Source organism: Perissodus microlepis, chromosome 15 (assembly GCF_051167445.1).
Source record: "Perissodus microlepis isolate ML-2025 ecotype Zambia chromosome 15, ASM5116744v1, whole genome shotgun sequence".
Taxonomy (NCBI): domain Eukaryota; kingdom Metazoa; phylum Chordata; class Actinopteri; order Cichliformes; family Cichlidae; genus Perissodus; species Perissodus microlepis.
This window is the reverse complement of record NC_140475.1, coordinates 38,668,641-38,689,305: the sequence shown is the minus strand read 5'-3', so window position 1 is coordinate 38,689,305 and position 20,665 is coordinate 38,668,641. Positions and strand designations below refer to the sequence as shown.

The following is a 20,665-nucleotide window of genomic DNA, read 5'->3' as shown; positions in this document are numbered from 1 at the left end:
TATGAAACAGGATTCAATCACAAATGGATTTTTAAAAATATATCCGCATTTTCTTGATCTCCACATAAAAGCTAACGTCTGTTTTTTTGTTTCCATCCATAGGTGTGTGTATTTTCTCTCTTTGTTGTTTCCATCCATAGGTGTGTGTATTTTCTCTCTTTGTTGTTTCCATCCATGGGTGTGTGTATTTTCTGTTTTGAGTTCACATGTTTTGAGTAACTGCCTGTGAAGATGAAATCCTGACGCTGTCCAGCAGCGACTGTTCATCTGGAAAGAAAATCACTTTGCTCCAGTACTTTTACCATCCAGGGTGTTTTTCACACTGTGTCACTCTTCAGATTTCATTGGGTCTGCCGCTCCGTGCTGTTTCATGCTGTGCATCCCGAACATGTATTACTGCAAGGAGAAAAAGTATTTTAGAACAGGCACACATGGCCTGCCTGCTTTTAGCGACAAAGTGAAGTGGAACTTTTTAAAAGCCCATTTCAATCTAAGTGGGTGTTAATTCAACTGTTTGCAGAGCTGTTTAGTTCTGCAAACAGTCAGCTGGTTTTTATTTATTTCTATTTTTATTTAAATTTGCCTCCAGTTTCAGACCCGCTGTTTCTAACAGTTGCTGATGTTTAGCTGAAGGGAGAAATAAGCCCAAGTTCTCCTCTCTGTGAGGTCTCCTCCGATCATGCACGAGTGACAGTTGCTGCCATCAATCTGGACGCCAAATATTTTATAGCAAATTCAACATTGGTGGACTGTTTCTGACAATGTGTGGCTTTAGCCTGCAGCTCGGCCCCCTGACAGTGTTTTACTATTAGCCGTGTTGCACTTCCCATCTCATTTCACCTCGTCTGTTAGAGCATACTCCACGTGGTTTAATCTAAAGATGCATTATTTATCAAATGTATTATTGTCTGATGCATAAAATAATATGCTTACAACACACCTGTAGCCTGAAGAAACCAGAGTCAAAGTAACAACAAAAGTACTTTGGAAATAATTCAGGTGGAACCTTTTCCAAGTTTTAGAAACAAAAGGATGATCAAACAGCCTTTTGATCCTCTCATCATTAGTTGTTGTACTGGTCCAGCGTCAGAGGAACATCCTTTTAGTTTTTGGCCACTTCACTATAAATCATTCAAACATACAAAAGTTACTAAACTCAAAGGATGAATCAGCGTTGTTTGTTTTACATATCACATAAACAGCTGTGCCGATGACACACAAATATATATCACACTGTCACCAGGAGACCGAGGCCTGTACAGGCTCTTGGTAAATGCACTGAGGAAATTAATGACTGGTTGTGCCACAATTTTCTCCAGCTAAACAAAAACAAACTGAGGTAATAGTCTTTGGTGCCAAAGAAAAACGATTACAGGTCACCAGAGAACTTCAATCTGTACACCTAAAAACCACAAACCAGGCGAGAAATTTGGGTGTAGTGATGGATGCAGACCTAAACTTAGAAAAACACATTAAGACAATAACAAAATCAGCTTACTGTCACCTCAAGAATATTTCAAGAATAAAAGATCTGATGTCTCAACAGGACCTGGAAAAACTAGTCCATGCATTCATCTTTAGCAGGCTTGATTACTGTAACAGCATCTTTACAGGTCTACCTAAAAAATCAGTCAGACAGCTACAGCTCATTCAGAGCTCTGCTGCTCAAGTCCTCACTAAGACCAAAAAAGTGGACCACATCAGTCCAGCTCTGAGGTCTTTACACTGGCTGCCTGTCCGTCAGAGGATAGACTTTAAAGTTCTGAAGCTCTGAATGGTTTAGGACCAAAATACATCAGTGACCTCCTGACCCAGTATGAACCTTCCAGATCCCTCAGGTCATCTGGATCCGGTCTTTTATCAGTTCCCAGAGTCAGAACCAGACATGGAGAAGCTGCATTCAGCTTTTATGCTCCATATATCTGGAACAAACTCCCAGAAAGCCTCAGATCAGCTGAAACACTCAGTTTATTTAAATCCAGGTTGAAGACTCACCTGTTCTCAGCTGCATTTGAATAAAGCACCAAATCGGCTCTGTTTTACTTTTAAGCTTAAATTTCAAAACTTACATTTTTTTTCATGCTTTTTATTTGTTTTTGTTTTTTAATGTCTCTGTAAAGCACTTTGAATCGCTTTGCTGTAAGTAAACTTGCCTTGCACTCGTACAGCTGTTACTGCAGCCTGTCATAGAAACAAAACTGTTGTTTCCATTTTTAGCTGAATCTGTGCAATATGTGGGGTTTGTTCCAAAAATGGATTTTCAAAGAGCTGTTAGCTGCATATGAATGAATGAATGAATTTATTACATAATAACAAACACTGTGATAAAATCAAAAAATGCAAATATTTTAGAAATCTGTCAAAGTTTAAAACCAAACAATTATGTTCTGTTTTAAGGCAGATAACAACGGGCACACTGGACGTCTTTATGGTTATTTAACCCTTTGATGCATGAATGACAACCTCACTCTGTTTTTATTCATCTTTGGGCATGAAAAATTGATTAGATTTTTTTAAACATGAAGTCTTTTACACGTTTTCACTCCGGTGGACACTGGTGTGTATGGAGCGACACATCAGTGTCCAGTGTTGTGGTTTATGTGCAAGTTTACCATCAACACTGACACCAACACAAGGAAGCAGCCTCTGAACAGCTGTGTCCACTGCAGTGACCGCTGTGCATGAAAGGGTTAATCAAGTATTTATCTGTAATTTGGCGTCTTATAAAGATCATAATATACGTCACTATTTTTTTTCTGTTTTTTGGTGAAAAATGATCATTTAGATGAAATGCACATAGTGGTGGACTAACCATTACAGAAATATGTCAGAAAGGATTTTAATGAGCAATACTGCTGTTTTACAGCAGCTGCGGCTTAAACCGCACACTGGGGTGGTGCCTGGCATGGTGTGCAGTGTGTCCTTAAAAATACTGAGGAAATTAGATAAATGGAGGATTCAAGACTACATGATCAGAAATGGTGTCAGAGGAAAGGTAACTGTGAAGGAGGCAGGAGCAGGAAAACATGAAGAAAAGGTAACCAGCGGCAACCAGAGATAAAAAAATTAATAAATAAATGAAAATCCTACAAGAATACTTCTGGGTGGAGTCATGAATCAAACCGTCAGTTTTTATATCGAGTAACAGGAAGTGTAAACATGAAGGGAAATAATGAGACCTGCATTAATCTGCCTCGTAGCTTAGGCATGAATTTTAAAGCCAAGTTAGACGCAGCAATATTCAATAAAAAAAAGACAACATAAGCTAATTGCCATTAGTTCTGCTAAACTTTGTTTATATGGACTTCTTAAATGAAATGTCCTCTATCTTGTATAAATGCCATTTCTACTTTAGGATGGCTCACAGGAAGTACCGTCAGCCAAAGTACAACTTCATGGTGTTCCCTTGTGCACAAAGCTGTGATTGTTTGTTCTGTGCATGAGCAGAGGTGCTTTTTCACTTCTGTTTATGGATTTTTGAAGAATTTCCGAACTTGAAGATTCAGCTCTTATCCCGAGTGCCAGCAGCTTCGGTCCTTGTTCTGGTTCTATATTAGGTGAACATCTCTCCCACTTGTGACTGATCCATTTTCAGATTAGGGGGTCGGTGCACTTTGATGTGATGAAGGCAGAGAAAGATGTCATGCTGTTTGTTTCCCTCCCGGTGGTGTTGACAGGATGTCTACAAAGTGATGTGAGAGGTTGACTGTGTTGAAAGAGCCTGTGCCTCTAAGCACAGTGGGGAGGCCAAAGGGTTTAAGTGTTGAGAAAGGAAGAAAGGTGCATTCGCTGCAGCTATTGTGAATTAAAGATGTCCATAAATCCTCAAAAAAAAGCTTGACATTGAGTAAATTAAGCGTAAACAATGTGTTTTATGTTTAAAATGAATTATCTCTGTAAAGCCCAGAGATGTGTTCCCTGTGTTAGAGAGGGAGTCATAATTGCTGTCAGTATTTATTGAGAGCACGTTCTGAAGTGGCTCTTCACATTGGCCCAAACATTATACACAAAAGCAATGAATTGCTTCTTAATTAATAGATAATTTTAAACAGTTTAGAATATAATTTGCATTTAAATGACGATGTTGGAGAAACACACAGATATAAAAAGAATGAATGTTCATGCTGGCCACATTAAAGGGGACCCATTTATTTCCAGCCTTTGTCCTTTGGCTCTGTTACAGTAGCTTTGCATGATTTGCAGAACAATCCTTGTTAATATCAATAATATCAGTGCAACCCCTCAGTTCATCATCCGTCTGAAAAAACCTCCCATCTTTCTCCTCATTGGATGCCCCTCATAAGCAAAAAGATTTGATTGGAAGGTGGGCTTGATCTGTGCCTGAGACAATAATATCAGAGTAAATAGTTTCAGTCTTTTTATTCAGATCTAAGAGGTGAAAAATGCGTCTGGAACAGTGTTTCAATAAGCCATCATAATAGGCTGCATGCAGAAACGAACTCTTCCCCTTTAATAGCAACACTTCCGTGTTTTTCCTAAATGTGAAAATACTGTGGAATCTTTTCCATTTTAAGATGCAGATTTTTTTCTACTTTAATTTGTTCAAATATTGTTTCTCGTGTTCCTCTGATCATCAGTGAATTTAATTGCCCAGCACACATGCAAAGTTTCAGACGGTGTTCAGGACGAGGACTGTGGTAATTCATTCGTTAGCACTTGTTAGTGCTGTCAGTATAAAATGTCCTTATAAATAAACACAAATTAGTTGCATTAGTATTTGGGGTTTACAGCAGCGTGCATTAAAGTTAATGTGTTCCTGCTTTGACAGTGTTCTGGTAAATACTGAGAAATAAGGGAATCGTAGCCATAGCAGGCAGCTTGTTAGTGAAGTGACACCAACTTAATGAATGAAGCGTAAAGTTTGCTAATAGCTATGGATCAGCCCCAACATTAGAACCACATATCATGTGATTATTATAAGTCCAAGCCCAGGTCGTTGAGCTGGCCTCCTAACACGCCTATCCCAGTCTGACGGTGCATCTGTGGGAACTAACCTGATCCTGAGGCCAACAGAGCCCTCGTCACTGAACGCCCCGTCACAGTGGATGTGCAGCTTATCCACAGGGTGGTGGTTTTAATGTTGGGGCTGATCGATGGATATATCAGTCTTATGATGCTTTACTGAAGTCGTATTATCCACAAGTAGTTGCCTACTAACCAAGATGTATATTACTGTTACTATCAGCTAGTCAGATTAGCTGAGTGTTTAGCTGGTTAGTGTCACACTAAAAACAATAAACACATCCAAGTCCACAGTTCTAGAGTGTGTATGTAATGTGGATATTTGTAGTGTGAAATGGTTTTATTTGATCTCTTAGCACATCTTCAGTCTTCCTTTCCATCCATCTGTCTGTGTGTCTCTGTGTCTGCCTAGTCCCACCTCATGTCATCTCTCCATCAGGGCAGCCTCCTCACCAAACCTCGTTGCAAGCCGTTTCCAGATGCCACACCAGTATCTGACTGTGCGGTATGTCCCAGCCATTCTCAAGGGAGGGGTGTCTCACTACAATCAGGCTCCACCCCTCTTCGCCACTCTATGCTTGCTCTCATCAGTCCTGGTCTCTTTCCTTTCAAGTTTACCTGCCTGTCTCTGTGGGAATGATTGGGTTTAATGTTAAATCAAGTGCACTGTGGGAGCTACTGTTGCTGCAAACTACAGCTTGACTGTAAAAACGCATCTTTAGCTTAAGGCAGGGACTCAGACTTAAGTTATGCAATAAAAATTATGCATTTATACCTGATTGTGTTGAGGATCAGGTGAGAGCCAAGCACCTCTATGATTTTCTTTTCCTTTTCTGTTTCCAACAGGCTGTCTTCTCTGTGGTTGTTGGTTTGGTGTTTTGGGTGTTGGAGCTAATTTTTTATGCAACCACTGTTTTTCTTTTGCCCTTCCTCTTCTTTCTCTTCTTCCTCTTCTTCCTCTTCTTTAGCAGCCAGGTGGTGATTGGAGCTAGGGCCTGTGTTCATGTGTGAAGGTTCAGTCTTTGAATTACACAGAATGTAAACTGCTGCTTCTGCTGCTCCGCTGCTACAGATACGATACAGATACGATACTGGAAAATTCTGTATAATTTCTATTATACAGAATTTATACAGAACTACTAATTCATTTAAATTGTTAGTGACCACTGGGTGTATATAACTGTATGTCTGAGTAAGTATATGTTGTTCCCCAAGGCTCAGTTATTGGGCCACTTCTGCTTAAATGCTGCATGTTTAGCAGCGTGATGGTAGCTACAATTGAATCATGCCATCAATGACTCATTTCATTGATTTTTCTTCTAATATTTTCAGACAATTTTGATATCTTTTCTTTGTAATGTAAAGCTAAATGAGCTTGAGTCAAGTATTAATTAACAGTATAATGGTAGGTTGCAAAGTGCAGGCTGTGAGGGTGGGGCCACAAGGAGTTTATTTAAATCTTATATTCTAGATTTTAAAATAATCGTTAAAAAAATAATTTATAGGAGAAAAAGGTCAAAGGATGAAAATAAATCACTGAAAGCGCACAAACTTTACAAGCTTGTGTGGTCATCCAGATTGTGATTATTAGGTTATCGTGAGCTGAAGAAGATTTTTTTAGAATTTGAAATGATCTGTCTTAAGTTTTAGTATTTGATAATTATTAGTATCCATCCATCCATCTTCATCCGCTTTATCCGAGGCCGGGTCGCGGGGGCAGCAGCCTGAGCAGAGAGGCCCAGACCTCGCTCTCCCCAGCCACCTCCTCCAGCTTATCCGGGGGAACACCAAGGTGTTCCCAGGCCAGCCGAGAGATATAATCTCTCCAGCGTGTCCTGGGTCTGCCCCGGGGCCTCCTCCCGGTGGGACTTGCCCGGAACACCTCGCCCAGGAGGCATCCTTGTCAGATGCCCGAACCACCTCAGCTGGCTCCTTTCAATGTGGAGCAGCAGCGGCTCTACTCTGAGCCCCTCCCGGATGGCTGAACTTCTTACCCTATCTCTAAGGGAGAGGCCAGCCACCCTTCGGAGGAAGCTCATTTCTGCTGCTTGTATCCGCGATCTCGTTCTTTCGGTCACTGCCCACAGCTCGTGGCCATAGGTGAGGGCAGGGACGTAGATTGACCGGTAAATTGAGAGCTTCGCTTTTACACTCAGCTCCCTCTTCACCACGACGGACCGGTGCAACGTCTGCATCACTGCAGCCGCAGCCCCAATCAGTCTGTCGATCTCCGGCTCCCTTCTCCCATCACTCGCGATCAAGACCCCGAGATACTTGAACTCCTCCACTTGGGGCAGGAACTCATCCCCGACCCGGAGTGGGCACTCCACCCTTTTCCGGCTGAGAACCATGGCCTCAGATTTGGAGGTGCTGATCCTCATTCCCGCTGCTTCACACTCGGCTGCGAACCGTTCCAGTGCGAGCTGGAGGCCCCCACCCGATGAAGCCAACAGAACCACATCATCTGCAAAAAGCAGAGATGAGATTCTGAGGCCACCAAAGTGAAAGCCCTCCGCCACTTGGCTGCGCCTAGAAATCCTGTCCATAAAAATTCTGAACAGAACCGGTGACAAAGGGCAGCCCTGGCGGAGCCCATCACCCACCGGGAACGAGTCCGACTTATTGCCGGCAATGCGAACCAAGCTCTTGCAACGGTTGTATAGGGATCGAATGGCCCGTAGCAATGGGCCAGACACCCCATACTCCCGCAACACTTCCCACAGGACACCCCGAGGGACACGGTTGAATGCCTTCTCCAAGTCCACAAAACACATGTAGACTGGTTGGGCAAACTCCCATGCACCCTCGAGTATCCTTGAGAGGATAAAGAGCTGGTCCAGTGTTCCGCGACCAGGACGAAAACCGCATTGTTCCTCCTGTATCTGAGGTTCGACTAGTGGACAAACTCTCCTGGCATAGACTTTCCCAGGGAGGCTAAGGAGTGTGATCCCCCTGTAGTTGGAACACACCCTCCGGTCTCCCTTCTTAAAGATGGGGACCACCACCCCGGTTTGCCAGTCCAGGGGTACTGCCCCTGATCTCCACGCAACATTGTAGAGTAGGGCTGCCACGATTAGTCGACTAGTCACGATTATGTCGACTATCAAAATCGTCGACGACTAATTTAATAGTCGATGCGTCGTTTGAAGCTTTGTAAGATCCCAAAAGACGCAGGAATAAGTAGTAGGATTTAACAGTGTAATAACGGAATGAAACAGAAGATGGCAGCACTGCATGTACAAGGATGCCAGCTGCCGTTAAACCCCGAAGAAGAAGAAGCTGTGTCCCAGAATTCATAGCGCGGCCCATCGCGGCCCTGCTCAGTTTCCAACAATGGCGGCAGCTATTTAGTTTTAATATTACTCTTATTATTCTTTCTGGGTCACAAAATAAACGTTTAACATATTTTCAGGCAAGAATGTAGCTGTGTAAACCTCAAATATCTGCTCAGTTTATCAAGACACCACATACTTCAAAAGCGCTCCGACGTTTTCGGAGACGCCTGTTACCCACTAGCTCGATAGCTAGCTGGGGTTCAAGGCACACTAGAACTGGTGAGAACACCGGACTCCCGGCAAATCGTTTTCAAACCGACCGCCGTCTTTCGCTACTCAGGTTAAACATAATATATAAGTCACTTAGATAACTTAAAAATGTTATTGTTTGGCTTTTTCAGTATTTTATTTGTTCCTGAGTAAATCGGTTTGGCTGAGATTAAAGTTATAGTTTTTACACAGCTGAATAAACGTCAAGCAGACAGCTGATTATCAGAAGTGTGAGATGCTCGAGAATATACTCCAATGTCCTGTTATATTTTAGATAGCAAGGAGCAAATGGCTGAGTTTATTAAACTTCACCGAAACGATCTGCAAATTTCATTAAAATTTAATAAACTATCATCTTGTCTTTATTTTTAGTTAGCACATACCGTAAACACTTAAAGCTGTAAGCTAATGATAGTTATATAAGAGCAGATGCATGCTGGTGCAATAAGCTGTACGTTTTACATCCAATGGATGATGATCTGATTAGTCGACTAATCGCAAAAATAATCGGTGACTAGTCAACTATCAAAATAATCGTTTGTGGCAGCCCTAATGTAGAGGCGTGTCAACCAGGATAGCCCTACAATGTCCAGAGCCTTCAGGAACTCGGGGCGGACCTCATCAACACCAGGGGCTCTGCCACCAAGGAGTTGTTTAACTGCCTCAGTGACTTCGCCCCCGGAAATTGGCGGGTCATTCCCCTCATCCCCAGACTCTGCTTCCTCCTCGGAAGACGTGTCAGTGGGATTAAGGAGGTCCTCGAAGTATTCCTTCCACCGCCTGACAATTTTCTCAGTCGAAGTCAGCAGCGCTCCGCCAGCACTATACACAGTGCAGGTAGAGCACCGCTTTCCCCTCCTGAGACGCCTGACGGTTTGCCAGAATCTCTTAGAGGCAGTCCGAAAGTCTTTTTCCATGGCCTCTCCGAACTCCTCCCACACCCGAGTTTTTGCTTCAGCCACTGCCCGAGCCGCATTCCGCTTGGCCTGTCGATACCTGTCAGCTGCCTCCGGAGTGCCACAGGCTAACTAAGCTTGATAGGACTCCTTCTTCAGCCTGGTGGCTCCCTTCACCTCTGGTGTCCACCATTTGGTTCGGGGATTACCACAACAGCAGGCACCAACCTCCTTGCAGCCGCAGCTCAATGCAGCAGCTTCGGCAATGGAGATGCTGAACATGGTCCATTCGGACTCAATGTCCCCAGTCTCCCTCGGAATGCTGTTGAAGCTCTGCCGGAGGTGTGCGTTGAAGATCTCGCGGACTGGGGCCTCTGCTAGACGTTCCCAGGACACACTCACTACGCGTTTAGGTGCACCGGGTCTGTCCAGCGTCCTCCCCCGCCACCTGATCCAACTCACCACCAGGTGGTGATCAGTTGACAGCTCAGCCCCTCTCTTTACCCGAGTGTCCAGAACATATGGTTGCAGGTCTGGTGATACGATTACAAAATCGATCATCGACCTGCGGCCTAGAGCGTCCTGGTGCCACGTGCACTTATGGACAAACTCTTATGTTCGAACAAGGTGCTTGTTATGGCCAAACTGTGATTTGCACAGAAGTCCAATAACAAAACACTGCTCGGGTTCAGATCAGGGAGGCCGTTCCTCCCAATCACGCCCCTCCAGGTCTCGCTGTCGTTACCCACGTGAGCATTGAAGTCTCCCAGCAGGACAACAGAGTCTCCAGGTGGAGCACCTTCCAGGACCCGTTCCCCGACCCTAAGGCGCAGGGAACAAACCCTCTCATCCACCGGGAAAAACCCCAACGTACCGGCAGCAAGCCGAGGGGATATTAGAATACCCACCCCAGCCCGCTGCCTCTCACCAGGGGCAACTCCAGACTGAGACAGAGTCCAGCCCCTCTCCAGGAGACTGGTTCCAGAGCCCAAGCCATGCGTAGAGGTGAGCCCGACTATATCTAGCCGGTACCTCTCAACCTCACACACTAACTCAGGCTCCTTCCCCACCAGAGAGGTGACATTCCATGTCCCTATTGCCAGTCTTGGCAGCCGGGGATCAGTCCGCCAGGGCCTCCGCTCCTGGCCGCCACCCGGCACACAATGCACCCGACCCCTATGGCGCCTCCTGCGGGTGGTGGGCCTGCGGGAGGATGGGCCCATGTCTCCTCTTCGGGCTGTGCCCGGCCGGGCCCCATGGACTAAGGCCCGGCCACCAGACACTCGCCCTCGGGCACCCTCCCCAGGCCTGGCTCCAGGGCGGGGCCCCGGTAACCCTATCCCGGGCAGGGTAAACTGTTCCCTCGATGTTCTCTTCATAAGGGTCTTCTGAATTATTAGTAACGTATGTAATTATTCTGTGCCTATACCTGACCAAACAGCCAGAGAAAGCAAACGTACTGCAACACTCACACTAACATATCCTCAGGGTTTTACTGTTAAGAAAATCAGGTACTAAATACATAAGCAGAGAATCAGACACTCACCAGCCACTTTATTAGAGACACCAACACTGCAAATACTAATGAGCCAATCACATGGCAGCAACTCAATGCATGTAGACATGTAGGCATAGTCAAGAAGACCCGAAGTTCATCAGCAAATGTTATTTAAGTGACCACGAATGTGCGATTTTTCAACACAGACACTTGTAGGGTTTACAGAGGATGGTCCAGTAAATGCCAGTGGTCAGAGGAGATTGGCCAAGCTGCTGTTAGCTGATGGGAAGCCAACAATAACTCGGTCAATTGCTCATTACAACCAAGGTATGCAGAACAGCATCCCTGAAAACACCAAGTGAGAAGCTCTACAGCAGCAGAAGACCACACCGAGTGCTGCTGCGTGCAGGTAAAACCAGGAGACCACGGCTTACGATTTCCACAGCCTCGCCAATAGTGGACAGTTTGGAAGCTCATCTGCTCTGATGAATGTCCTCCATGTACCCGTCTTCCAGCTGGAGAGCATGGCACGTCAGGAAACTCTCATGATCTGAAACTGGATTCTTGAACCTGATTCTGCTGTAATCAAAGGTTCAAAGTGTTGATCCCACACAGCACCTTCAGGATGTGATGTAACAGGAGATTCACTTCAAATCTACAGCATGTGTATGACACTATCATGTCAGTGTGAACCACGAGGAATGGTGCCAGCACCTTGTTGAATCTGTGCCACGAAGCACTACGGCAGTGCTGAAGGGGGAAAGGTGTACCGGGTAAAGTGGCTGTGAGTGTATGTTTGCAGTTGTAATACACACATCACAGCTGGATAACTGCTGTTACTCCTGTTGGGTTTCAGATCACTGCATTGTGATAGTACCACTGCAGAAATGTGAGTCTTTTTTCCAGGAGTGAAAATGCAGAGCCTCACAGGGACGTATCGATGGATGTCACAGTCTGAGAGCTTTCCTCTCGTCGCTCTGCTTGTCTTTCTTTCAATCAGCTTGCTTTGTATTCTCTTCTTTTTCTTCTTCTTGTATGACCTCGCTGATTACAGCTTCTCCCGTCAATGCAGCCGCTGTCATTAATTTCACTTCCACCGAGTGCCGCTGACAGGAGACGAGCTGCAGCCCCACGACTCAAACTGGCAATTTGTTCTTGTCAAAGTTACACGGAGTGTTTAATTAACTAGAACATGAACCATTTGGGATTACAGGTTAGGAAATAATAAATGTTAGCGTGATAGCAAGGAGGACACACACACACAGGAACTACCTATGAACTGAGGAGAGCCGCGCAGTCCCATTGGCTTCCAGGCTCCATAGATAACAGGCCAGGAGGTCACACTTAATTTGTCTGCCAGACTGCAGGAACACCGCTGGGGAGAGAAAAGTTAATATTCATCTTTTCATTCCTGTGTGCAAAAGAATATTCTTCCTCATTCTTATCTCTGCGGTGAGGGTGCTGATGAAAGTCTTCTGCCCTTTTGCCAGTTTCTGGACAAGTGTCGAGGCAGGAAAAGGTTCCAGACGGCAAAGAGATGAAAGTCTGTAGCTACAGAACGCTGTGCAGTCTTTTCTTGGCTCTTTGATATAATGAAGCTGCTTTTGTGCACGTTCCAGGCAAATGGTCCAGATCAAAGTAAAAGCAGGAGTAGCAATTAGAGCTCCTTGTAAACTCTTATTGTGCTGTAATTAACTGCACAGCACAGCCTCTCACTGCAGCCATTTGCATTTGCAATTATTGCTTTTGTCAGCTCCCTTTTGATGTTGGATTTAATTAAAAAGGATATTATTATGAATCTGATTGATATCAAAGTTGCTTACAAAAGCTTCTCAGTAAGGAGCGATGGGAGTCACAGTGCAGCAGGGCCTTAAGGTGTGCTGTACACAGCAGTCTCTGTTGGAGTGGCTGGAACAGCAGGTCCTTCCCCTTCAAATGCAAAACAGTTTCATACATGGCTGATCGCACAGATAGACATTCAGAGTTAGCGCTGTCTGCCAGATCAGTTTTGCAGAGGTATTCAGACTGACGTGAGTTTGGAGTTAGAGTACCTCCTTCTTTTTCCCGTCTGTGTCAGCGAGTCACGCTGTCCTGGTGATGACCGTCTCACAACCTTCTGTTGCAGCTCTCCATGCTCTTCACCGAGGAGTGTGATAAAGTCAGGGACACCATGCACGTTCACTCCTTCAGCTACGACTTCCACCTGCGAGTGGTTCACCAGTACCTGGTCGGCTGCCACATGACGCTACGGCAAGGCTACCAGCTCACCGACTTCCTGGACGACTTCATCTCCCATCACCCGGACATCCCCAAGTTCGGCCGCAACCACGTCTTTCAAGGTGATTCTGGTGTTGCTGACTACATCCGAATCCCATGTGATGATAATGATAATGTTTTTTTTGATTCTGCCATGATTTCTAGCTTTTCGACATTTACAGCAGCTGCCAGAGCTGACAGTGAAAGTAAATAAAAGATGGCAACACAGTGAACGGTGTACAGAGCATTTGCTAAAGGGAACAAAACTCGAATTCACCAGAAACAAAGACCAGAAAAAAACAAACTGACAAATAAATGAAAAATAGGCACAAAAATCATCATGTGATTAGAAGCATTTGGACTGTGGGTCAGTGCCCACACAAACACACACACTGGTTCTGATGGGAAATACAAACTAAGGATCCAGTTATATCCAGCTGCACGTCCTCACTAAAGTGCGAATGGCATTCCCCATTTTTATGGTGTGATTAGGTTTATCCAACCTTAAAAAGTGCAAGGTTATAACTTTCATTTGTATTTTTTCCCTCCGGCTTTCAACTCTCCCCCTTTTACCTAATGGTCCCTGATACATGAGATGAAGTCTTTCCACCAGCTTCATTTAACAAAGACTTGCATCTGAAAATGTGTCTGTGTGCTGAAGTCACTGAAGTTATTCGCAGCACGTTTATGTATGTTGTGGTCATTTTAGAAAACAAACTCTGCTGTCTTAGCTTAAACTATGCAGACGTGCAGAAAAAAATAAGTGCACCGAGACCTTTTGGAGGAAGTGGTCTCGATTAAATTCCAAACGAACTCCCACCTGGATCCGAGGCGCACACTTTTTTTTTTTTTTTTTTTTGTTCTGAAATAAACAACTTTAGCTCATCTCCCCCCCCCCACCCCACACACACACACACACACACATTCACGTGGTTGATTTAGCACAGAGTTTATTCGCTAACCTCTGCTAGCACGAGTACTGGAAGTCTACTGAGGTGAATTTGTGTTCATGTTTAGCACCTTCTCCAGCTCCCTCTGGTGGTCAGTGCAAACCAAAAGAACCAACTGAAATGATATTCAGAGTAAATATTTGAAATTGTTTCACTGAAAGACGAGTTCAGTTCCTCTGTCACCTCTGTGTCCCGCCTCCGTTCGAGCGTCACCAGCAGCGCTCTCTGAGCCGTTCTGGATCGATGAGCAGATATTTGTGTTTCCATCAGAGCTTCTCGGGCTCTGTGTGTGCACAGGAACAACTGTGTTTGTCTTTCTGAGCGTCCGTGATTCTTGTGTAAATCAGGGAGCTTCTCCATCTCCACGGGGATGATAACGGCTCACCAGCTCTACAACTACATCACCGACCACGCCGGCACGTATGGCATGAAGCCGCTCCGCATGTCGAAGGCCGCGGTCGCCACTGACAACAAGAAGGCGATGCCTGACCTTCACGAGTATGCCCTGGTGGCTCTGTGGAACAGGTGGAGAAACAGCTCTAACCTCAGAATAAACCTTCTCTCCTCATATCTGCTGCTTAACTTTACCTTTGTTGGCTCCTCTTGCTTTAGTTCGGGCTCTTACAAGGATCTGGACGGTCTGCCCCACCACGATGACTTCGATGTTTCCCTGGTGGTGTGTCACAACGCTGCTCCGTTTGAGGAGCAGTCAGACGGGGAGAGGCATCTGCTCAGGTAAGATCTACAGACTGGAGCACAGAGGTTGTGTGATAGTTACTCATATCTGGGCTGACACCATGTTTGTTTTATCTGACATGTCCTGACACAACCTAAAGAGGACTGGTTTAACAGTACATCACTGAAGGCACTGGATAAACTTTTGCTGAGTCTCATCTCGTCCCCTTTCATAGGCTACGCTTCTACGTGATCATGACCAGTCAGCGGGAGCTATTCCCACGCCTCACTGCAGACATGCGCCGCTTTAAGAAGCTTCCTCAGATCCACCGTGATCCCGGAGAGCTGGGGGGACGGCTCTCCCAGGATCGAGCAGAGGCTTCTGGGTCACGTGGTTCTGAGCAGGACCTCTGGGAGGAGGGTTCGTCTGAAGCTTCAGCACCCTTGGCTCCAAGTGATGGCAACGAGTTTTACCCTCTGACAGGCGGTGGACCAGAGGCTCAGGGGCTCCTCTACGCCTCCCCTCTGTTCCCTCTTCTCAACAACGAGGTGGCGTCTGCCCGCAGACAGATCCAGATCAGCGTGGAGCAGGCCATGGGTCACTGCCGCAGGGACAACCTGTGGAGGAGGCTGTTCCACGGCGAGCATGTGGCCCTGGATAAACTGAAGCTGGCCAAGTTGTCATTCAGCGAGCTGGAGGAGCTGCTGGAGGCTGTGCAGAGCCGATCAGTGGGGGAAATCGACCCGCAGCTGGTGAGACTCGAATTTTAGCCTTAAAATCAAGATTCAGTTATGACCATCAAACATCAGCAATACAAACACCTTGATTACTAAGACCACAGCTCGACACAAATGAACCGCCAGCAGCTCGACACCCTGTCATTTGAAACGCAAAGCAACACCAGCACACAGCTAAGCATCGGTGCTCCCACGGTATGAGAAACATTTGGAGGTGATCAGGCTCTCGCTGTGACCTCAGCCAGCTGCAGGTGACCTGCAGATCAAACATCAGCTCGCACATACAGCTTACATGTTAGCAGGAGCTGTGAATGGGAGGTAAATGTTCTTAACACATCAGGAGACTTCAGGATTTTGTTAGTTAAAGGAGGAGCTTTTAAATGATACATCTGCAGCTTGAATATTTGACTTTGCAGGCGAAACCCAGTGAAAGTTTCTGATGATCAGTGTTGTAACTGTAGTGTGAATGTGTTGCTGCAGGACTGTTTCCTGACCATGGGGCCAGCCTGGTACCAGAGTCTCATCAAAGTCCTGCTCAGTCGCTTCCCTCAGAGCTGCAGACACTTCGACGACAACGGCATCCAGTATCTGGTGAGAAAGAAAAAGAGTTCAAAGTGGCAAACCCACAGGCCCCTGTATCCATGAGTTTCCCTCCGCTGCGGCTTCACAAACGGGCAGCAAAACGTTACCAGCCAACAACAAAATGAAGGCGTTCCCTTTAATGCTCAGGATCATCGAGATCCCTTTAAAAAAAATATTGGAAACACGACCCCAAACTTCATCTCTAAGCACAGCTCCATTAGTCTCTAATAGCATTTCTCTGGACACAAATGGGACCATTTAGCAGACTCGGCCTAGAAACACCTGCAGCACGTAATGCAGCACTGATTAGTCTCACTCATGTTGCACCGTTCAGACTCGATTGTTCAAACAGTTCAGTCGAGTCAGAGTATAAAAGAGACCTCGAGTGACTTACAGGCGCGAGGATGGAGCATCGAGCTCAGAGTGAGAGCTCCAACACGTGAACTGCAGTAACACATATTTCTTCTGTATCTGTGGAGACAGACTTTAAAACGGTGACATTTGTGTTGCACACACCTGTTCACCTCGTTCCAGCTAACGTCCACTCGTGTCTTTGTACTTCAGGCTGTTCTGAACCAAAAGTTCACCGACTGCTTCGTTCTGGTATTTCTGGACAACCAAGCTGGAAAAACTGTGAGTTCTTATACACGTCTGACTTATTTTTTCTTATAATAAAGTCATGCAAAGTTCTCAGATTTCATCTTCCTCCCGCAGAGTTTAAAGGTCGTGTTTCGGGAGCCGCTGCCATTGCAGCCGCAGGCCGGCAGCAGCCCCCCTCCTCAGCTGGTGTCCATGTATCATCACCTGGAGTCTGTAATTAACACCGCGTGCTACAATCTGTGGACCGGACTGCTATAGCACTCGAACCCGAGTCGTGTCTTTAACACAAGACAAATGGAAACGACAGCAGAAGGAGATGAGAAGAGAAGCTTTCTACATAACGCTGAGCTCACTGAGTGGGAGCAGCAGCATACTGGACTCATGTGCAAGAAACATAAAGTTACTGTACGAGCCTTCAAACAGCACCGTGACCACGCCACAGCAAAAGCACCTTCCTTACCACTATTCTCAAGAGTCAGACGGGCGATCAACATCCAGATAATTTAGACTGATAAAGAGAACTGCAGGCTGTATGCACTTATGGGTTGGGACGATCCCTTTAAATGAAAACGTACAAAATCATGTTTAAAAAGTGATGTTTTAGATCTTTGACTGTAGCAGGTGAGACATGTCAGCAATATCTCACATCCTGAAACAGATTCAAAAATGGGCTGAGGATAAAGATTTGGCCAAAGCAGCATCACTGGCTCCTGGTTCCTCGAGGAACTTGAGGTCATTTGCAGTGCTTGATAAGATTAAGTTTGATCATTTAATATGTAGCATATATCAAACTGAGTCAGTCCAAGTACTTGGGGCAGTCTGATCTGAGTAGGTGAGATGATCTGCAGCTTTTCAGGGCTCATATCTTTAACCTTGAACCTCCACCAACGTCGTGCCAAATCCAGAACCAGTTTCACGTATTTCCACCTCCCTAAAAATGTACTGGTACTAGTAAGCATGGCCCCACAAACTGATGATGCCTTGCTGCCTCCAGTTCTTCCAGGAAGTGAGGATAATGAGACGTTCCCGAACAGCTCAGCTGTGTCCCGGGTCTGCCACGGGGTCTCCTCCTGGTTGGACGTGCCCAGAAAACATCACCGAAGAGGAGACGACCTGAACCTCGTCATCACAGACGTAAGAGCTCTGCTGCTTGGATGGGATTCTTTTGGTCACCAACCAAAGCTGGTGTCATAGCTGAGAGTAAGGACATACCTTCACCACCACAACCTGCTGCAGCTCCATCTGTCAATCTGGAAAAAACTCGGAGCATTCGGTGCTCAAAGGCAGAACGGGCTTCACCGAATTAGTGGTGAAGAGGTTTGTGATGACTTCCAGGATCTGCTGCCAGGCTGATGGTGGACGACCTGGAAGGTGCTCTTTAACACATTGTGATGGATATGACACGGCGAGGACACCGTCGATGTACGGACAGAAACATCGTGAGTGTGCAGCAGCTGTTTGACATCATTGAGCCTGTGTCGGTGGTCAGAATGCAGCACTTACATGCATTCTGCACAAATTTAAAGCTCCACATCTTCACTAATGTCTCAGCGTCGGTTTGGATCTCGTGCCTTCTGTCAGTATTTCGCTTCACGCCACATCAGTGTTAAAACAAGAAGAGACAGCCCAGATGTCGGTGCGCAGAGTGGGAAGGCTTTTATGTTCAATTGTCAAATGCGTCAAACCTGTTTCCACTTGAACCCCACTGCCATATCTGTTGCCCTCAAGTGCCTTTCTCTGTTTATTATTTTCTCCCTTTTTTCATTCCCAAACCTGTGAAGTGACGCTGTTGTCGTTCTGGCAGGAGATGTGTGGAAACACACTGCTGGTGTTATGCAGCGAAAGTGCCTGAGTCAGTTTGGAGAAATGTGACAAAAATTGCCTTTCATAAGCAGGAAAATTGGTCATATTAACTTTGGTGATTTGCATAATAGCATGCCACATGTCATCAGCGCTGAGTGTTTCCAAAGCATGTTGGGGTGGTGGTGTGTAGTCTCACACAGTGTGGCTGGTAATCATACCTCAGCCTGACACAGGACTGTTACATCACAACAGGAAGGCTTCGTGTCCAGTGTGGCTCCTGTAGGAGTCGTACACGTTCTGGGAGGGAACCAAACAGGTCTGAATGTTAAACACTGGATTATTCATCATGCAAAATGTGAACTGTAACCAGACAGCCCTGTAAAATAAAACCTGCACTACCTGTGTCGTGTATATTGTGTATATACAGAACACTTTATACAGTATGTAAAGTTAAATAAACAAGTTACAGAGTAAGAGTGTGCTGAACTGTTCTTCACTGTGCAGCTTCGTGTCGTGACAGAAGCCCCGGACAAAACTTTAGTGCAGGACTGTCCAACGCCAGGCCTCGAGGGCCGGAGTCCTGCAGGTTTCAGATGATCCAACACAGCTGATTCAAACGGCTGAATGACCTCCTCAACATGTCGTGAAGTTCTCCAGAGGCTGCTAATGAACTCATCATGTGATTCACGTGTGCTGACCCAGGGTGAGATCTAAAACCTGCAGGACAGCGGCCCTCGAGGCCTGGAGTCGGACGCCCCTGTTTTAGCATCTTCAAACCTGCAGATGCCAGAATCATCGGCATAAAGCACAAAACCTTTGTTATTACAGTGTGTCAGAGCATTTGTTATAGTTTAGGTGTTCAGTCAGCGGAAATGTGGAAATAACTGCAATTTTAAAAAGGCGCAGCTAGTTGGGAACACTGCAAGTAAAAGATTTAATGAAGGCGTTAATACCAAAGTCGGCATGAGTCAGTCAGGCGTGACAACACGACACCAGTTTGTGAAAACAATTCAAATTCTGGCTCATGTCTATAAAACGTACTGATTTGTGGTCTCATTAAATGAATCCAGAGTGGTTTTGACACTCATGCCATCCATGTCACATTTTCATGTCTGTGTGTTATTTTTAAATGTGTTCATTAAGGGTGTGTATCAGAGATCATTGGCTTAAAATGCAACAGCTGGAATGAAATAGAAAAAGCTCCTTTCAGGTTTCACACGCGTATCTCTGCAACCTTTAGAACTGGATCAAACAGATTCGTTTTTCACCACTATTAGTGTTTTTGTTTAGAAACTGCAATGAAGGGAAAAAACGTAGATTTAAAAAATAATTTCTTGTGCAAACCCGGACAGTCTGCTATGTCCTCTCGGACTTGACTCTGCAGTACATATTTGATCTCCTCCAGTGCGTCAAATTGATGATCCTCTGACTTCATTTCCATTTTTAAGATGAAGTCACGCTGAGGCAAGTCTGCTTGCACCCACCTCATTTATCAAAGCCTGTGTCAGTGCAAACGCTGAGTATTTACCCTAGGATGTCTCAGTATTAGTCCACGTGCAGTTTCACCCTGGGAATGACCTCGGTCACAGTCCCATTAATGTCACACACAATTATGAGCACAGTCCTGGTCTCAGTGCTCACCGTCCAGCATCCAACCAAAAAATAACCAGTCCACTGAAAACCGTGGCAGAGTCTCCAGCTGTAGCCAGAGAGACTTTTGGGTGTGATGATGAAATGTGGAACTGTTTTAAAGAGGATGTTTGCTCTCTGCACAATGACCAGCGTGTTTCGTCTGGCCAACAGTTTACGCCAGCTGCCCATCCTGATGCAACAGTTCCAGTATGCAAATGTCCTGTTTATAAGGGGAAACCTGCAGTCAGCTGGGGCTGAAGAAGCCACCTGGATGAGTGAGAAATGTTTCTCCCACTGAAAACGCCACATCCAGATAAACAGAATAACTTTATGGGAGCCGCCTTGGATAAGATGCAGAACATCTTCAAGAACCTTCAACCAAGCTCTCAAATCTACTCGTGCACCAGAACAACAGGAAAAAAGTCTCCAGAAAATCCTCAAAGATGAAAAAAAGAAACAAGTTCGTGGATTGTTTCACATCTGTGTCACTAACACCTGAGGAAGAGG

The 20,665-nt window shown here is 45.6% G+C and overlaps 1 protein-coding gene across 13 annotated transcripts in view; it reads left to right on the top strand.

The window, feature by feature from the left end:
* szt2 (SZT2 subunit of KICSTOR complex) overlaps positions 1 to 19,000 on the top strand; it is a 102,283-nt gene extending 83,283 nt beyond the window's left edge. For 12 of the 13 annotated variants that reach the window (XM_084953688.1, XM_084953683.1, XM_084953682.1 and 9 more), the window contains 8 exons: positions 5,423 to 5,488; positions 13,048 to 13,261; positions 14,476 to 14,653; positions 14,741 to 14,863; positions 15,040 to 15,556; positions 16,022 to 16,132; positions 16,688 to 16,756; positions 16,838 to 19,000. In XM_084953688.1, the coding sequence (XP_084809814.1) occupies positions 5,423 to 5,488; positions 13,048 to 13,261; positions 14,476 to 14,653; positions 14,741 to 14,863; positions 15,040 to 15,556; positions 16,022 to 16,132; positions 16,688 to 16,756; positions 16,838 to 16,981 (1,422 nt within the window). In that variant the 3' untranslated portion in view covers positions 16,982 to 19,000. The remainder of the gene's footprint in view (positions 1 to 5,422; positions 5,489 to 13,047; positions 13,262 to 14,475; positions 14,654 to 14,740; positions 14,864 to 15,039; positions 15,557 to 16,021; positions 16,133 to 16,687; positions 16,757 to 16,837) is intronic. The other variant, XM_084953689.1, reaches the window with a different exon arrangement.
* Positions 19,001 to 20,665: the final 1,665 nt, after the last annotated feature.